This window comes from Martes martes (assembly GCF_963455335.1).
Source record: "Martes martes genome assembly, chromosome: 12".
NCBI classification, from domain to species: domain Eukaryota; kingdom Metazoa; phylum Chordata; class Mammalia; order Carnivora; family Mustelidae; genus Martes; species Martes martes.
This window is the reverse complement of record NC_137900.1, coordinates 3,437,011-3,457,205: the sequence shown is the minus strand read 5'-3', so window position 1 is coordinate 3,457,205 and position 20,195 is coordinate 3,437,011. Positions and strand designations below refer to the sequence as shown.

The following is a 20,195-nucleotide window of genomic DNA, read 5'->3' as shown; positions in this document are numbered from 1 at the left end:
TGTAGAAATGCAACTGACTTCTGTATATTGATTTTATATCCTGTAATCATACTGCATTCATTTATCAGTACTATTAGTTTTTTGTTTTTGTTGTTTTGGTGGAGTCTTTAGGGTTTTCTTTATATAGTCTCATGTCATCTGCAAGTTGTGCAAGTTTTACGTCTTCCTTACCAATTTGGATGCCTATTATTTCTTGTCTGATGGCTAGGACCTCCAGTATCATGTTGAATAAAAGTGATGAGGATGATCATCCATATTTTTGATCTTAGGGGGAAAGCTTTCAGTTTTTCACCATTAAGTATGATGTTAGCTGTGGGTTTTTCATATATGGCCTTTATTATGTTGAGGCATGTTCCCTCTAAACCTGCATTGATCAGGGTTTTTATCATGAATGGATGTCATTCTTTGTTAAATGCTTTACTTCCATCTATTGAAATGAACATGGTTTTTATTTTTTGTTTTCTCTTATTGATGGGATATATTATGTCGAGTGATTTGCAAATACTGAACCATCTTTGCAGCCCAGGAATAAATCCCACTTCATTGTTGTGAATGATTTTTGTAATGTATTGTTGGATTTGGTTTGCTAATAGATTTTTTACAAAGCTGCAGAAATCATGACTGATGGTCTGGTATGATAATAGATGCTATCTAAGAGCCCAGAAAAAGACCTATATAAATAGAGTTAACTGATTTTTGTCAAAGAAACAAAGACAACACAATGAAGCAAATACTGTCTTTATTTTTTTGAGGGTTTTTGCATCTATGTTCATTAGAAATACTGGTAGTCCCCCCCCTCCTTTTTTTGTGTTGTCTTTATCTGGTTTTGGTATCAGGGTAATCTTGGGCTCATAAATGAATTTGGAAGCTTCCTTCCTCTTTTATTTTTTGGAATAGTTTGAGAAGAATAGTTATTTACTCTCCTTTATTATTTTATTTTTTTCATACGTGAGCTATTTATTGGGTAGGAAATCCCAAAGAGTTGACAAAAGCACTTGTGAAAATCATAATTTAGCAAATTTGCAAGACAAAATTTTTTAATATACAAAATGCAACCCTGCCCTATGCCATCAATGAACAGTGTAATATGAAATGGAAATCACAATATCATTTACATTAGCACCAATGGAAAAAAAAGAAAAAGGAAGAGAAAATTGTTAGGTACAAATGTAAGAAGATATGTACCAGATCTTCTACATAAAATGCTAAAAAATTCTAATGAATACAGTTATAACCGAATAAATGATTAGATGTTCCATATTCGTGGATAGAAAAACTTAATGTTGTGAAGATGTTGGTTCTACTTATTTCAACTTAAAGATATAATGAAATGCCAATCAAAATGCCACCAGGTTATTTTGCGGATGCCAGAAAAGTGATTATAAAACTTCTGTGGGAGAAAAAAGACCTAGATAGCCAACACTATATTGAAAAGGAAGAAAGCTGAAAAATGGATGATCTCCAAGTTCAAGATTTTTTACAAAGCTGCAGAAGTCATGACTGATGATCTGGTGTGACAGTAGATGCTGTCTAAGAGCCCAGAAAAAGACCCATATAAATATAGTTAACTGATTTTTGTCAAAGAAACAAAGATAACACAATGAAGCAAATACTGTATTTTCTTTTTCTTTCTTTCTTTTTTTTTTTTTTTGGTGAGGATTTTTAAAAAATTTTTTATTATGATATGTTAATCACCATAAAATACATCATTAGTTTTTGATGTAATGTTCCATGATTCATTGTTTACATACAGCACCCAGTACTCCATGCAATACGTGCCCTCCTTAATACCCACCACCAGGTTCACCCATTTCCCCACTCCCTCCTCTCTAAAACTCTCAGTTTGTTTCTTGGAGTCTATAGTCTCTTATGGTTTGTCTCCCCCTCTGACTTCCCCCCTTCACTTTTCCTTTCCTACTCCTAATGTCCTCCATGTTATTCCTTATGTTCCACAAGTAAGTGAAACCATATGATGATTGACTGTCTCTGCTTGACTGACTTCACTCAGCATAATCTCCTTCAGTTTAGTCCATGTTGATGAAGAAGCTGGGTAGTCATCCTTTCTGATGGCTGAGTAATATTCCATTGTGTATATGGAGCACATCATCTTTATCCATTTGTCTGTTGAAGGGCATCCTCGGCTCTTTCCACAGTTTGGCTATTGTGGACATTGCCGCTATGAACATTGGGGTACAGATGGCCCTTCTTTTCACTGCATCTGTGTCTTTGGGGTAAATACCCAGGGCAATTGCTGGGTCATAGGGTAGCTCTAGTTTTAACCTTTTGAGGAATCTCCACACTGTTTTCCAAAGTGGCTGCACCAGAGGCTTAACCCACTGAGCCACCCAGGTGCCCCCTCAATGTGGTTTTGATTTGAATTTCCCTGATGGCTAATGATGATGAACATTTTTTCATGTGTCTGTTAGCCATTTGTATGTCTTCATTGGAGAAGTGTCGGTTCACGTCTTCTCATTTTTTGACTTGATTATCTGTTTTGGGGGTGTTGAGTTCGAGAAGTTCTTTATAGATCTTGGATATCAGCCCTTTGTAGTGCCATTTGCGAATATCTTCTCCCATTCCGTGGGTTGCCTCTTTGTTTTGTTGACTGTTTCCTTTGCTGTGCAAAAGCTTTTAATCTTGATGAAGTCCCAATAGTTCATTTTTGCTTTTGTTTCCCTTGTCTTAGGAGATGCATCTTGAAAGAAGTTGCTGTGGCTGATGTCAAAGAGGTTACTGCCTATTCTCTAGGATTTTGATGGATTCCTGTCTCATGAGGTCTTTCATCCATTTAGAGTTTATCTTTGTGTGTGGTGTAAAAGAATGGTTGAGTTTCATTTTTCTATACATAGCTGTCCAATTTTCCCAGTACCGTTTATTGAAGAGACTGTCTTTTTTACACTGGATACTTTCTCTTGCCTTATCGAAGATTATTTGACCTTAGAATTGAGGGTCCATATCTGGGCTCTCTACTCTGTTCCGTTGGTCTGTGTGTCTGTTTTTGTGCCAGTACCATCCTGTCTTGGTGATCACAGCTTTGTAATATAGCTGGAAATCAGGCGATGCCCCTAGTTTTGTTTTGTTTTTCTTTTTCAACATTTCCTTGGCTATTGAGGGTCTTTTCTGGTTCCATACACGTTAGGATTGTTTGTTCCAGCACTTTGAAAAATGCTGGTGGAATTTTGATCAGGATGGCATTGAAAGTATAGATTGCACTGGGCAGCATAGACATTTTATCAATGTTTATTCTTCCAATCCATGAGCATGGAATGCTTTTCCATCTTTATGTGTCGTCTTCAATTTTTTTCATGAGTGTTCTGTAGTTCCTCGAGTATAGATCCTTTATCTCTTTGGTTAGGTTTATTCCAAGGTATCATGGTTTTTGGTGCTATTGTTAAGTGAAATCAATTCTCTGATTTCCCTTTCTACAGTTTCATTGTTAATGTATAAGGAAGCAACTGATTTCTGTGCATTGTTTTTGTATCCTGCCACATTACCGAATTGCTGTATAAGTTCTAGTAATTTGGGGGTGGAGTCTTCGGGGTTTTCCACATAATGTATCATGTCATCTGTGAAGAGAAAGAGTTTGACTTCTTCTTTGTCAATCTGAATACCTTTTATTTCTTTTTGTTGTCTGATTGCTGTTGTATGACTTCCAGTGCTATGTTGAACAATAGTCGCGAGAGTGGGCATCCTTGTCGTGTTCTTGATCTCAATGGGAGAAGGCTGAGAGCCTTCCCCACTGAGAATGATATTTGCTGTGGGTTTTTCATAGATGGATTTTATGAAGTTAAGGAATGTTCCCTCTATCCCTATACTCTGAAGAGTTTAATCAGAAAAACATGCTGTATTTTGTCAAACGCTTTTTCTGCATCAATTGAGAGGACCATATGATTCTTCTCTGTTCTCTTATTGATTTGTTCTATCACATTTATTTGTGAAAGTTGAACCACACTTGCATCCCAGGGATAAATCCCATCTGGTCATGATAGATAATCATTTTAATGTACTGTTGGATCCTATTAGCTAGGATCTTGTTGAGAATCTTGGCATCCATATTCATAAGGGATATTGGTCTGAAATTATCCTTTTTGATGGGGTGTTTGCCTGGTTTGGGGATCAAGGTAATGCTGGCTTCATAGAAAGAGTCTGGAAGTTTTCCTTCTGTTTAATTTTTTGAAACAGCTTCAGGAGAAGAGGTATTAATTCTTCTTTGAATGTTTGATAGAATTCCCCTAGGGAATCCATCAGGTCTTGGACTCTTGTTTTTTGGGAGGTGTTTTTGTTTTTGTTTTTAAATCACTGCTTCAATCTCATTACTGGTTAATGGTCTGTTCCGGTTGCCAGTTTCTTCCTGTTTCAGTCTTGGAAGTTTATAGGTTTCCAGGAATGCATCCATTTCTTCCAGTTTGCTTAACTTATTGGCATACAGTTGTTGATAATAATTTCTAATTATTGTTTCTATTCCCTTGGGGTTAGTCATGATCTCTCCCCTTTCGTTCATAATTTCATTAATTTGGGTCCTTTCTCTTTTCTTTTGGATTAGTCTGGCCAGTGGTTTATCGATCTTATTAATTCTTTCAAAGAATTAGCTTCTAGTTTTGTTGATGCATTCTCCTATATCTGGTTTCTAACTCACTGATCTCTCCTCTACTCTTATTTCCCTTCTCGTGCATGGGGTTGACTTAATTTGTTGTTGATTCTCCAGTTCTTTAAGGTGTAAAGGGAGTTTGTGTATTCAGGAATTTTTTTTTTTTTTTTTTTTTTTTGAGTGAGGCTTGGATGGCTATGTATTTCCCCCATAGGACCACCTTTGCCATATTCCATAGGTTTTGGACCGATGTGTCTTCATCTCATTGGTTTCCATGAATTGTTCAAGTTCTTTGATTTCCTGGCTGACCCAAACATTCTTGAGCAGGATGGTCTTTAGCTTCCAAGTGTTTGAATTTCTTCCAAACTTTTTCTTGCGATTGAGTTTCAGTTTCAAAGCATTGTGGTCTGAGAATATTCAGGGAATAATCTGAATCTTTTGGTGTTGGTTGAGACCTGATTTGTGACCCCGTATGTGGTCTATTCTGGAGAAAGTTCCATGTGCGCTTGAGACGAATGACTATTCTATTGTTTTAGGGTGGAATGTTCTGTATATATTTATGAGGTCCATCTGGTCCAATGTGTCTGTCATTCAAAGCTCTTGGGTTTTTTTGTTGATTTTCTGCTTAGATGATCTGTCTGTTGCTGAGAGTGGTGTGTTAAGATCTCCTACAATTAACGTATTCTTATCAATATGTTTCTTTATTTTGATTAACAGTTGGCTTATGTAGTTGGCTGCTTCCATGTTTGGGGCATAAATATTTACAACTGTTAGATCTTCTTGGTGGATAGACCCTTTAAGAATTATGTAGTGTCTTTCTGTATCTCAGACTACAGTCTTTAGCTTAAAATCTAATTTGTCTGATATGAGAATTGCTACCCCAGCTTTCTTTTGAGGCCCATTGGCATGAAAAATGGTTCTCCATTCCTTCACTTTCAGTCTGGATGTATCTTTAGGTTCAAAATGCATCTCTTGTAGATAGTATATGGATTGGTCCTGTTTTTTAATCCAGTCTCCAGTCTTGTGCTGGTTTATGGGAGCATTTAGGCAGTTCATGTTGAGAGTGATTATTGAAAGATATGTTTTTATTGTCATCATGTTGATTGTGAAGTCCTTTTTTCTATAGATTGTCTGTAAATTTCTGTTCTATATCACTCTTGGGGTTTTTCTTCTTTTATAGAACCCCCCTTAATATTTCTTGTAGTGTTGGCTTGGTGGTCTCATGATCTTTTAGTCTTTGCTGGTCTTGAAAGCTCTATATCTCTCCTTGCCAGATAATGTATTCTGAATGTCAACCTTGCCAGATAAAGTATTCTTGGCTGCGTGTTCTTCTCATTTAGTCCCCTGTGCCTTGCCGGCCCTTTCTGGCTTGCCAGGTTTCTGTGGACAGGTCTGACATTATTCTGATGTTCCTCCCACTGTCCGTAAGAAATCTCTTCCCCCTAGCTGCCCTTAAGACATTTTCTCTGAATTTACAATTCGTGAATTTCACAATCACATGTCTGGAGGTCTTTGTACCCTTGTTGATCTTGGGGGTGTCCTCTCTGACTCTGGGAAATGAACACTTGTTCCATTCCCCAGATTAGAGAAATTCCCATCTAGGATTTGCTCAACTATATCTTCTAATTCTGTCTCTCTTCACGCCTTCAGGGATCCCAATAATTCTGACATTGGAATGTTTCATGGCATCATTTCTCTAATTCTGTTCTCGTGGCTTCTAAACTGTTTGTTCCAGGCCTCCTCCTGATCCTTCTTTTCTATCAGTTTGTCTTCTAGATCATTAATTTGATCTTCTGCCTCATTTACCCTAGCTGTTAGAGTATTTAATTAGATTGGATCTATTGATAACATTTTTAAGTTCTGCCAGATCAGCTCTCACTGTTGCCACTAGTGGTTTTCTCCAACCTAGCCGTTGTCTGGATAATTATTACCCTGAATTCTATTTCGGACATCTCGCTTATGTCCGTATCCAATAGCCCTGTGGCAGAGGTCACAGTCTCTGAGTTTTTCCTATGTTGGGGTCCTCCTCTTAGTCATTCTGTTGAGGGATGGTTGAGGGAATATACAGAGTCCAAAGTATTGACCACAGTCCAAGCAAAATGTACCTGTTTTATAGGGACTTTAGGGTTTCTGGCCTCTTGTTCTTTCAGCCTGTCTTCTGGAGGGAGGGGCCTGCCATGCTGTTAGGCAACGCTGTTTGGGCAGAATTGCCTTGCCCTCTGTGGTGGGGAGTGGGCTCAGTGAAAACCAGTTTGCGGGGGGATGGGGGGCTGTGAGGCTGTGGGGGGGTGGCTTTTGTTCTCTGGCGGCTTTCCCTGGTGGGTTTCTGTGTCCCTTCCAAGAGTCAGAGCAGAAGTGACTGTGTCCAAACTTCTGTCTCAGACAGAGAGATCACAGACTGTTCTCCAGAAAGCCCTCCATGTCACACTGACTCCGTTTTTGTCTGTGCTGCTAAAAACAGCAGCAGCCTGGGTTGTGTGCCCCACAGCAGCACTCCCGTCCCTGCTTCTAGGTCCAGGCATGTCTCTGCCCTTTGTGCTTCTAAAACCACCAGCCACTCCCAGGTCATATGCACGCCCTGGCAGCTCCAGGTTTCAGCCTGGGGGGCGCTGCCCTAAAGTCCTTTCCCAGTGGCTACCGGTCTGAGTCTGTGCCCAGGCCCCAGTGCAGGAGCTTTTAAGCTCCTGTGTTACTTCGGCTTCCCAGTGCCGGCGCTTATGGCAGCTCCCTCCCCCGTCTGTTTATCTTCCCAGATCTGTCTGCAGAATCGTGGCTCCCCGTTTCATACCTCAGAACCGGCTGCCAGAGATACTCCGTTGGTAGAGATCCTGATATGTCTTCTTACATCTCCGGCTGATTTCATGGGTGTTCAGAGTTGTCTGGCAGATATCCAGGCCGCTTGGTTGAAATAGGGCCGCCTACTCATCCACCATGTTGTTGTTGTTGTTTTCTGAAAATCATACTCTCCTTTAAATGTTTGGTAGAATTCACCTGTGAAGCTGTCTGGTCCTGGACTTTTGTTGATTGGGAGGCTTTTATTAGTGATTAAATTTCACTGCTGGTAATCAGTCTGTTCAAATTTTCTGTTTCTTCGTGCTTCAGTTTCGGTAAGCTATATGTTTCTAGGAATTTGTCCACTTTTTCTGGGTTGTCCAATTTGTTGGCAAATGATTTTTCATAATATTCTCTTTTAATCCTTTGTATTTCTGTATTGTCAGTTGTGCTTTCTCTCCTCTCATTTCTGATTTTGAGTCTGCTCTTTTTTTTTTTTTTTTTTTGACCAGCCTACTTTATCAATTTTATTTTTTTCTCCCCAAAGGAACCAGATGCCGGTTTCATTGATCTGTCGTACTGAGTTTTTATTTGGCTTGGTTTTGTAGCTTCTGTTTTATTTATTTCTGCTGTAATATTTATTATTTCTTTCCTTCTACTGGCTTTGGGTTTTGTTTGTTCTTTTTCTATCTCCTTTAGGTGTAAAGTTAGGTTGTTCATTTGAGATTTTTCTTGTTTCTTGGGGTTGGCCTATATTGCTATATAATTCCCTCTCAGAACCACCTTTGCTGTATCCCAAAGTTTTGGACCATTGTGTTTTTCCCATTTGTTTTTTTACTTCCTCTTTGATTTCCTGGTGGACCCATTCATTATTTAGCAGCATGTAATTTAACTAACATATATTTGTACTCTTTCCAGATTTTCTTCTTGTGGCTGATTTCTAGTTTCATAGCATTGTGGTCCTAAAAGATGCATGGTATGATTTTGATCTTCTTGAATTTGTTGCGAGTTGTTTTGTGGCCTAACATGTGATCTCTTTTAGAGACTGTTCTATGTGCACTTGAAAAGAATTTGTATTGTTTTAGGATGAAATGGGCTGAATATATCTGTTAGATCTGGCCAAATGTATCATTCAAAGCCACTGATTACTTGTTGATTTCTGTTTGGTTGATCTATCTATTGATGTAGGTGGGCCGTTAAGGTCCTGTGCTATTATTACTATTATTTCCTTTATGTTTATCATTAGGTGTTTTATGTATTTGGGTGCTCCCGTGTTGGGTCACAAATATTTACAATTGTTATATCTTTTTGTTGGATTGTTCACTTTATGATTATATAGTGTCCTTTTTTGTGTCTTGATATATAGTCTGTTTTACAGTCTATTTTGTCCAATTTATATATTGCTACTCTGGTTCTCTTATCACTTCCATTTGCATGATAAGTGCCTTTCCATCCCTTAACTTTCACTCTGCATGTGTCTTTGGGTCTGAAATGAGGCTCTTGTGGACAACATACAGATGGGTTTTGCTTTTTTATCCATAATGCTACCATGTGTCTTCTGATTGTTATATTTGGTCCATTTACATTCAAGGTGTTTAGTACTAGGTATGTGTTTATTACTGTTTTGTTACTTCTTTTACAGTTGTTTTTGTAGTTTTTGTCTGTTCCTTTTTTCTTTTTGTCTCTTAGTTTGCTGGGTTTCTTTAGTGATAAACTTGGATTACTCTCTTTGTTTTTTTGCTTATCTGTTATTGGCTCTTCATTTGTGATTACCATTAGGTTTATATATAATATCTTATGTATATAGCAGTTTTATTATGTTGATGGTCACTTAAGTTTGAACCGATTCTTTTTTCCTCTCCCTGCCATGTTTTAGATATATGGTGACATACTTCACATCCTTTTATTTTGTGAATTCCTTGACTAATGTTTTTTAAGAATTTATTTTTATTTATCTGAGAGAGAGTGTACCAGTGTGGGGAGGAACAGAGGGAGAGGAACAGGCAGATTCTGCATTGAGTGCATAATCATAATCTCATAATCAAGTCATAATCTCATGACCCTGAGATTATGAGCTTAGTCCAAATCAAGAGTTGGACACTCAACTGAGTCACGCAGGCCCCCCTCCCTTGACTGATATTTATAAATATACCTAATTTTACTGCCTTTATGCTTCCTACTTTTCTCACTCATGCTTATGGTCTTTTGTTTCCACTCATAAAGTCCCCTTTAATGTTTCTTGTGGGGCTGGTTTAGTGGTCATGAATTTCTTTAACTGTTGTTTGTCTGGTAAACTCTTTATTGCTCCTTTTATTCTGAATGATAGTCTTGCCAGATAAAGTATTCTTAGTTGCACATTTTTTCCTTTTAGCACTTTGAACATATCATGCCACTCTCTCCGGCCTGCAGTTTCTGCTGAAAAAATCAGCTGATAGCCCTATGGGGTTTCCTTATGTGTAACTGTTTTCTTTTCTCTTGATGCTTTTAAAATTCTCTCTTATTCACTTCTTTTTGCTATTTTAGTTACTATGTGTTTTAGTGTGGATCTCCTTGGGTTTATTTTGTGGGAGACTCTCTGTACCTCCTGGGTCTGGATTTATCTTTCGTCCCTCGGATTCAGGAAGTTCTCAGCCATTGTTTCTTCAAATAAATTTTATGCTCCCTTTTCTCTCTTTTCTTCTGGGATCCCTATAATGCAAATGTTACTACTCTTGATGGTGTTCCTGAGTTTTCTAAGTCTGTTTTCACTTTTCACTACCATTTTTTCTCCTTCCTATTGCGCTTGCTTTCCACTCCTGTCCTCCAGGTCATTGATTTATTCTTCTGCTTGTTCTAGTCTACTATTTATTCTCTCTGGTGTACTTCTAATTTCAGTTATTAAGTTCTTCGTCTCTAATTAGTTCTTTGTTTTCTATCTCTTTGTCAAGGGTCTCACTGAAGTCCTCCACTCTTTCTCAAGTTCAGTGAGTATCTTTATGACCATTACTTTAAATTTTTTCTGGGGCGTATTATCACTGCTTTGTTAGCTCTTTTGCTGTGATTTTGTTCTGTTCTTTCATGTGGGATATAGTCCTCTGATTCTTCATCTTGTCTAATTCTGTGTCTGTTTCTGTGTGTTGGGAAAGTCAGCTATGTTTTCTGCTCTTGAAAGTCATGGCCTTATTTCTTTTTTTTTTCTTTTTTTAAATATTTTATTTATTTTATTTTATTATTTGTTTATTTATTTAATTTATTTAATTTATTTATTTGACAGAGAGAAATCACAAGTAGGCAGAGAGGCAGGCAGAGAGAGAGGGGGAAGCAGGCTTCCTGCTGAGCAGAGAGCCCGATGCGGGGCTCGATCCCAGGACCCTGGGGTCATGACCTGAGCCAAAGGCAGAGGCTTTAACCCACTGAGCCACCCAGGCGCCCCCTTATCTCTTTTTTTAAGATTTTACTTATTTGACACAGAGAGAGAGAGGGAGAGAGAGCACACACAAGCAGGGGGAGCAACAGAGGGAGAGGAAGAAGCAAGCTGTCCACTGAGCAGGGGGCTTAATGCAGGGCTCGATCCCAGGACACTGGGATCATGACCTGAGCTGAAGTCAGACACTTAACTGACTGAGCCACTGAGGTGCACCAGCAATTGATTTTTGTATTAATCTTGTATCCTGCAGCCTTGATTTACTCACTTGTTAGTGCCAGAAATTTATTGATTCTTTGGTATTTTCTAAATAATTAGGTCATTTGCAAAGTTATTATTGCTTCTTCCTACCCAATGTGTGTACCTTTTATTTCTTCTTTTGTCTTCTTATATTATCTAGTACTTGCAGTGTGAAATTCATAGGAGAGGTGAGAGGGGGACATCCTTGCTTTGTTCCTGTTCTTCAGGGACAGCATCTGCTTTCTCAGCACTAAGCAGTGTATATGAGTGGTGGCTTTTCCACTCTTTTTTTAAGCCCAGCCTCAGTTACCTGCTGAGGCCATCAGCAGTTGAGCCTGAAAAAATTAATGTCACTTCTTTACTGGTTCCTAACATCCATCCAGTGTTCATATTTCCTGGATTGCTCAAAACTGCTGAAACACATTGCCTTTGGTTGCTGGGTCTCGAAAGTCCCTTCTGTAAGAGCTCTCTCTCTTTTTATGCTGTTAACTTGTTGAAAGCTTCACATTTTGCAAAGATTACACACATGTCAATTCACCCCTCAGTACTTCACCATTTTTTTTTTAAAGATTTTATTTATTTATTTGAGAGAGAGAGAAAGCACGAGAAGGGGGAAGACAGAGGGAGAAGCAGACTCTCTACTGAGCAGGGAGCCCAATGCGGGACTCAACCCCAGGACTCCAGGATCATGACCTGAGCCAAAGGCAGTCGCTTAACGAACTGAGCCACCCAGGTGCCCACTTCCCCATTTCTTAATAATGACTCGTTTTCCCCATGTGCTGAATATCATGCTCACAGCTAACAGTGTTCACAATACTTCTCTGATGCCCAGTTCATTTTAAATTGTCCTTTGTAATCCCCAAAATGCTTTCTGGTTCATTTGTGTGAAGCGTATAATCACATCTGAAGAATAGTTATCTAGTCTCTGCATTAAGGAAAGTCTCCCCTCTTAATAATTTCTTCATGACATGGGCTTGTTGAAGTCCTGGTTCATTTGCTGACTGCCCCTTCTTAAATCTCAAGTTGCATTTAAAATCTTGGGAACTCAATCTTGGACATATAAATGGGCGGGGGCAGCCAGAATGATGGTACCCACCCCGCCTAACTTACCCCCCCGCCCCGGTCTACATTCTCTGGAGACCTGTAGCATTCTTTCTGTTTGGATTTCCTGGGACTTGTCCTTTGGCTTCAGGGCAGATGTGGATGGTGAGTTTCTTTTTCCCTATGATAGGTGATTTTGGCTCTCAGTGTGAGTGCTCTCCTATGGGTACTCTGAGGCCCTTTCCTTCTTAATAGAATCCCCACAGTGAGAAAAGTCTTATCTACCTGCAGGGGGCTGAAGGCTTCAATTCTCAACTGGGGATTGGGACAGCCTGTTGCTGATCTGGCTCTAGGGCCTTCCCCCCCCCCTTTTTTGGACACTGGTTAAGAATGAGCAGCTCTGATGACCCCTGCAACCTGCCCCCCCTTATCTCTACTCACCCCTGCTGAAGTGGGAGGCTAATGGAAGGGTACTTCTCCCAAGCGCCCACTTCACCTCTGTTCTCTTTCCTCAGCTCTGCCCTGGAACTTGACTCTTCTCTAGGAAGAGGACTAAGCTGACCAGGAATATGGCCCCAGGGCTTCTGACAACCAGGGATGAGGTGAGTCCGGAAATTTTTTCCTAGCTCTTGCAGGATGGACTCATTGTCTTTGCTTGTTCTGGAGCTGCCCTGGTGGCGGTAGGTCATATCGAGCCCTGATTTTGGAGGTGTGGCCCGTCTTACCCAGAGCCTTTTCTCAGACTCCTCTGTTCCAGTCACGACTTAGGCATTCACCAAGTAGTGAACTGTAATCAACACAGTTAAAATACAAATACAGGATATTCATGCTTATGTGCCCAGTGCTTCCCAAGGCCTAAAAAAGTGAAGGAAGGCGTTCAGGACAAAGCTCTTTGCAGAGCTGCCTGAGCTGCCCCTGATGGACTTGGCAAATTGAAGAACCTCCAGTGGGAGTGTGACAGGAAGTCGAGTGCATCTCAGAAACCAGGTGACTGGGGGCCGTCCCTGACCATTTGGAAAGCTGGAGCAGCCAGTGGCCTTTGGTCACATAAGTTTTCTCTGTGTAGTGGTGAGGGTGTCTGCTTGTTACTCGGGGATACATTTAGTTTGGCTAGTCCTGTGATTGACTGATACATACTAATTTTCTTTTTTTAAAGATTTTGTTTATTTTACTTGAGAGAATGTGAGCAGGAGAAAGCACAGAAGAAAGGGAGAAGCAGACTCCCTGCTGAGCAGAGAGCCCAACATGGGGCTTGCAGGCAGATGTTTAACCAAATGAGCCACCCAGGAGACCCTGTACTTTATATTTAAATGAGTTTTCCACACTTAAAAATTGGAAGATTGTATCTGAAGGTCTGGATTGCCAGCTTCCCTGAGAATAGGTCATTCATCACTCTCCAGAATCCACACTCTTGGCAAATGACAAGTAGTTGAACCCAAACAGTGTCACTACAGCGTAGTCATACTCCCTTCCACCCCCGACCCCAAGGCCGAGGAGTCTGATTCACTCTGTCATTACTGTTCTGGAACCTGAATTCTTTGCCTTCACCTGCTCTGAGCCTGGATGGACAGTTCAGCCAGAATCTGGAAAGCTAGGCTGAGGGTTGTGGGCTTGAACTTAGAGTAAGCTGGATTTTGAAGGATTTTGAGATGGATTTCGCCATGTTGAAATCAAGGATTGGGAAATAAATAGTATAGTTGATCCTAGAACAACATGGATTTGAACTGTGTAGGTTCATTTATATGTGGATTTTTTTTCAGTAAATAGAGTGCAGTATTATAAATGTATTTTTTTCTTTTTCATAAGTTTTTTAGTAACTTTTTTCTCTAGCTTTATTTTATGAATATAGTATATAATACACATAACACAAAATGTATGTTCACTATTTATGTTATTAGTGAGGCTTTCAGTTAATTGTAGTCTATTAGTTCAGTTTTGGGGGGAGTCAGAAGTTATACACAGATTTTTGAATGTATGGTGGGGTGGCACCCCTCACCCCATGTTGATCAAAGATCAACATGTCCTAAAGGTTTTCTGTCCTGAAGGTTTTCTCTAAGATTAGGCAGTATGTGAAATTGGCATAATTGGATAAAATTAACATTTAGTAACCACCTAAATAGATACCAGATGAGATTCTTTTGTCTTGGTTATATCAATTACACAAAATAATGTCAGTTGTATTCAGTTTTTCATTGCCTATCGTATCAGGTGTAGAATTTTTTGCAAAAGATCTGAACTTAATCTTAAATACTTGGCTCATACAGTGAATAGTTGCCTGTTACTGTACAAGTTAAAAATAAATGATTGGTTATCAAGAACCATTGAGAGCTGCTTGCCCCTCAGTTGTCAAATATTTTATACCTTTGAGGGAAAATGTTTATGTAGCACGTGCAATTCAGAATGTTACTTAAGGTAAGAGAGAAAACTTCTGTATGTTTCACTTTACCATTTATGATGTTAATAGAGAAGCATTCTTGGCCAAAATGGAATGTAGCACTGGCTCACTTTTTCCATCCCTACTCTGCCACTTCCTGTGGGATCCTTAGCACACCCTGAATCTCATCTTGTCTGTGACCAGTATCTCTCAATATACATTTTTTTCTTTTATTTATTTCCTTGAGAAATTGATGTGAGGGCTTAAGTATCTGAAATGCTGAGTTTTTTAAGATGAAATTTCCATACCTGGAAGAGTGTCAGGCATGCAAACCTACTTGTTTCAGAAAGGGACCACAGTCCAAACTTTTCTTTTTTAGAGGAGGGGCAGGGGGCAAGAGAGAATCTTAAGTGGTTCCATGCCCAGCATGAAGCCCGATGTGGGGCTCAATCCCACAACCCTGACATGACCTGAGCTGAAATCAAGAGTTGGGTGCTTAACCAGCTGAGCCACCCAGGCACCCAAAACAATCTTAACTTTTTTTGGGGAAAAAAAGCATAAAGGGGTTTGTTTTTCTGTTTATTCAAGGCATAGAAATTACATATTTTAGGATTCTTTAAATTGCATTTCCATGTACTTTGGTGTGTATCTGATCTGAATTACATTAAATCTTTTGACCTATATTTTAAGTGAATATGTTGTTGGCCATATATACACATGGTATTTGGCCATGTCTAAGGAGTTTGGCCTGATAGAAGAAATTGGAATATGCTTTAGGGTTGTGACATAGATTAGGGCTGGACCTACAGGTTGTTAACTAGTAAGAAATTAGCACTCTTTCGTTGAATCTTAAGAAATCGTTTTGAATGTCTGCTGTGTGAGGGAGCCTTTAGTCAACAAACAACGATATCCACAGCACAGCCTCCATTCTTATAAAACTCCCAACTTATTTAGGTGTTTGTCACTGGAATTATACATTTAAAAGTTCCTTTATTGAGGTATAATTCACATCCAGTAAAATTCACTATTTTGAAATCTACAGTTTGTAGATTTTAGTATATTCACAAAGTTGTGCAACCCTCACCACTAATTCCATAATGTTTTCATAACCCCCAAAGAAAGTGCACACCCATTAGGAGTCACTCCCTTTTCTTCCCTTTCCTAACCACTGGCAAGTGCTCATCTATTTTCTTTCTCTATAAATTTGTTTTTTCTGGGTATTTCATATAAATGAAACCATATAATATGTGGTTTTTGTGTTTGTTTTCTTTCACTTAGCATAATATTTTCAAGGTCCATTCATGTTGTAGCCCATATCAATAATATTTCATTTCTCTTCATGGCTGAATAACATTCTGTTGTTTTTTCATTCATCATTCATCAGTTGATGTACATTTCATTTATTCTTGTCATTGGAAATTAGGATCTTTGGTCTATGCACGTATTTGAGATTTTAATGATAAAATTGATCTAGTGACTACCCCAGTGTCAGATCTTTAAAGGTAAAGAAACCCAAGAATCCATCAAACTCCTAGAGGAGAACATAGGCAGTAATCTCTTCGACATCAGCCACAGCAATTTCTTTCAAGACATGTCTCTAAAGGCAAGGGAAACAAAAGTAAAAATGAACTTTCGGGACTTCATCAAGATAAAAAGCTTCTGCACAGCAAAGGAAATAGTCAACAAAACTAAGAGGCAACCCACGGAATGAGAGAATATATTTGCAAATGACATTTCAGATAAAGGGTTGATAGCCAAGATCTATAAAGAACTTCTTAAACTCAACACCCAAAAAAGTAAAGAATCCAGTCAAGAAATGGGCAGAAGACATGAACAGACACTTCTCCAAAGAAGACCTACAAATGGCTAACAGACCTGAAAAAATGTTCAGCATCACTACCCATCAGGGAAATACAGATCAAAACCACACTGAGATACTACCTTACATCACTTAGGATGGCTAAAATCAACAAAACAGGAAACAACAAATGTTGGTGAGGATGTAGTGAAAGGGGAACCCTCTTACATTGTTAGTGGGAATGCCAGCTGGTACAGCTACTCTGGAAAACAGTATGGAGTTTCCTCAAGAAGTTAACAATAGAGCTACCCTATGACCCAGCAATTGCACTACTGGATATTTACCCCAAAGATACAGATGTAGTGAAAAGAAGGGGCATATGCACCCCAGTGTTCATGGCACCAATGTCCACAATAGCCAAACTGTGGAAGGAGCTGAGATGTCCTTCAACAGATGAATGGAAAAAGATGTGGTTCATATATATAATGGAATAATACTCAGCCACCAGAAAGGATGAATACCTACTGTTTGCGTTGACGTGGGTGGAACTGGAGGGAATTATGCTTAAGTGAAATAAGTCAACCAGAGAAAGACAATTATAATATGGTGTCACTCGTATGTGGAACATAAGGAATAGCATGGAGAACCACAGGGAAAGGGAGGGAAAACCGGGAAGAAATCAGAGAGGGAGACAAGTCATGAGCTACTCTTGACTCTGGGAAACAAACTGAGGGTTGTGGCAAGGGAGGTGGGTGGGGGGATGGGGTATCTGGGTGATGGGTATTAAGGAGGCAGGTTAAGTTATGATAAGCACTGGGTGTTATGCACAACTAATGAATCGTTGAACACTACATCAAAAACTAATTATGGGGGTGCCTGGGTGGCTCAGTGGGTTAAGCCTCTGCCTTCGGCTCAGGTCATGATCTCAGGGTCCTGGGATCAAGCCCCACATCGGGCTCTCTGCTCAGCAAGGAGCCTGCTTCCCCTCTCGCTCTCTGCCTACTTGTGATCTCTCTCTGTCAAATAAAATCTTAAAAAAAAAACCCAAAAAACTAATTATGTACTATATATTGGTTAACTGAACATAATAATAATAATAAGAAGAAGAAACATTCACACTCAAATATATGACTCTATAGGTTAAAACATTCACAGGTTTTCACTATCCCATCCCACTGTTTCTCAGCGATTGCGAAATTTAACTCGTTCCCCATGTTTGAGAACCTTTTTTTTTTTTAAGATTTATTTATTTGGAGGGGGGAGAGAGCACCCAAGTAGGGGGAGGGACCGTGGGAGAGGGAGACTCTTAAGCAGACTCCCCACTGAGTGCAGAACCTGATGTGAGGCTCGATCCCACAACCCTCAGATCATGATCTGAGCTGAAATCAAGAGTGGGATGCCCAACTGACTGAGCCACCCTGGTGCCCCTTGGTAACCTATTTTGGTGGGAAATTTTGTTCATGAAATCAATTGTAGTCTGACAGTTCTCACCAGAAAATATGCCAAATGAAAAGATATGAGTATTTTAAATTGTATGAGCTACAGCTCTGTAGTAGAATGTGTTCTTTTGTCTGCTTTCAAAACGATCCACAGGATACTACAACACCTCTGCTTCCTATTCTACCATAGCTACCTTTCCCTCCTGCCAGGTGCTTCTCCTTACCTACATCATGGACTTTTCCCTTCTCCTCCTCTGTTCATGGCATCTCCTACATGCACCTCCCTACATGCTTTGTTTAGATTCTTAGCCCTCTACTCTTTTCTTGACTGTTCTGAATCTTAGCCATCTTTCAAATTTTAATTTTTTTGAGATACAATTCACAGACCATAATTCAGCCTGTGGATGAAATGATTAGATAAGAACTTTAAAGTATCTTTTAACTATGCTCAATGTGGAAAAGGAAAATGTAGCAAATCAGATAAAATCAACTTCAAGACAAAGGGAAAGAAAACCATTTCTGAATGATAAAAGAGTCACTTCAGCAGGAAGACATACCAGTATGTATGCATGTGTCTAATAACAAAGCTTTAAGATACTTGACAGAATTAAAGGGGAAAAGGCAATTGTACTATTACAGGGAATCTAATCCCCACTGAGCAGTTGATAAGACAAGTAGGTAAAAAGTCAGTAGAGACATATATGATCTAAACAAAACTAGCAACTACATCATCTGGATCAATAGTTAAAGAACACTACACTGTGCAACTGCAGAAAACACATTTTTTTTCAAATAGGTTTGGTATGCTCAGCAAGATAGACCTAGTGAATTTGAAGGGATTTATAGAATACAGCTTACATTCTGTAACTCCAGTTGAATTAGAAACCAATAATAAGATACCTAAGTAAATCTCAAGTATTTAGAAACTAACCAACACATTTCTTCACATTTCTTCACTGCTCCTTACATCAAAGAAGAAATTGCACTGTGACATCAAAAGGGTGGAGGAAGGGAAATATGTGGCTTTGCGCCTGCCGCAAAGCACCTGATGAGCTGCTGAAATCTGCCAGAATTACATTTTGTCAAACTTGGGAACCTAGTCAAAAGTGGAAAATTTGGTGAAGAAAGAAGCTCCTACTTTGTGGCAGAAGAGTGCGGCAGCATTTTTAACTGCCTGCCTATCAACTATATCAGATATACACAAAGAGCTAAAGAAAGCCATAAACATGGAACTAAAGGATTTGGGCCAGCAGTGTTTGAAGAGACAGAGAATATCAATGAAGAAATTGTAAAAAGGAGCCATACAGAACTTCTGGAGCTGCAAAGTACAACTGAAGTGAAAAACTTGTTATGGGAGTTTAACAGCATATTTAGGCAGGCAAAATAGAGTCAGTGAATTTGAAAATACCTAAACTGAGATTATCCACTCTGAGGAGCAGGAAAAAAAAGAACACTGAAAAATGCACAGAACTTAAGAGACCTGTGAGACACCAACAGATGTACTTACATATACATAGTGGGAATTGCAGAGGGAAAGGAGAGGGATAGAAAACTTTAAGAAATATCCAGAAACTCCCCAGACTTGCTTTAAAAAACAGCCATAAAGCTATACATCTAAGAAGCTTAGTAAACTCCAAGTAGGATAAACTCAGATCCACACCCAGACATGTAGTCAAAATTATCAAAATCCATACACCAAGACAGGATTTTGAAAGCATCAAGAAGGTATCTGTTACCTACTAGGAAGGGTTTTTCAGTAAGATTAAGAGCTGATTTCTCATTAGAAACCATGGAGACCACCAGTCGGTAGGATAACATATTGAAGGTCTTGGAAGAAAGACTGTCAACTAAGATTTCTGTATCCAGCAAATTATCCTTCAAGAATGAAGGAGAGGGGTGCCTGGGTGGCTCAGTGGGTTAAAGCCTTTGCCTTCAGCTCAGGTCATGCTCTCAGGGTCCTGGGATCAAGCCCCACATCAGGCTCTCTGCTTAGCAGGGAGCCTACTCCCCCCCCCCGCCCCCCCGCCGCTGCCTGCCTCTCTGCCTACGTGTGATCTCTGTCTGTCAAATAAATAAATCTTAAAAAAAAAAAGAATGAAGGAGAAATTAAGAGGTTTTCAGATTTCAAAACAAAACAAAAAAAACAAAAACCAGAGAGAGCTCATTAACAGTAGGCCTGCTCTACAAAAAATGCTTCAGGCAGAAGTGGAAGGACACAAGACAGTAACTCTAAACCATTAGAAAGAAAATTGAACACCGGAGCAATCAGCATGGAGTCTGCTTGAGGTTCTCTCTCTCCCTTTTCCCATCCCTCCACTTAGATGCATGCTCTCTCTAAAATCTTCCAAAAAAAAAAAAAAAATCTTAATGAGGTTTTGCACCAGTCAGATTGGGTTTTACCAGAAATAACAAGTGTCATGCACTGTTGGTGGGAGTGAAAAGAGCCATTGTGGAAAACAGTCTGGAGACACCTCAAAAACATGAAAAGAGAACTACCATATGATCTATCAATATGGTAATAGACGTCTCATCATCAGGAA

The 20,195-nt window shown here is 39.4% G+C and overlaps 1 protein-coding gene across 4 annotated transcripts in view; it reads left to right on the top strand.

Annotated features, from left to right (window-relative positions):
* ZNF169 (zinc finger protein 169) overlaps positions 1–20,195 on the top strand; it is a 79,472-nt gene that overhangs the window by 32,461 nt on the left and 26,816 nt on the right. For all 4 annotated transcript variants that reach the window (XM_080820326.1, XM_080820324.1, XM_080820327.1 and 1 more), the window contains one exon: positions 12,560–12,646. In XM_080820326.1, the coding sequence (XP_080676452.1) occupies positions 12,614–12,646 (33 nt within the window). In that variant the 5' untranslated portion in view covers positions 12,560–12,613. The remainder of the gene's footprint in view (positions 1–12,559; positions 12,647–20,195) is intronic.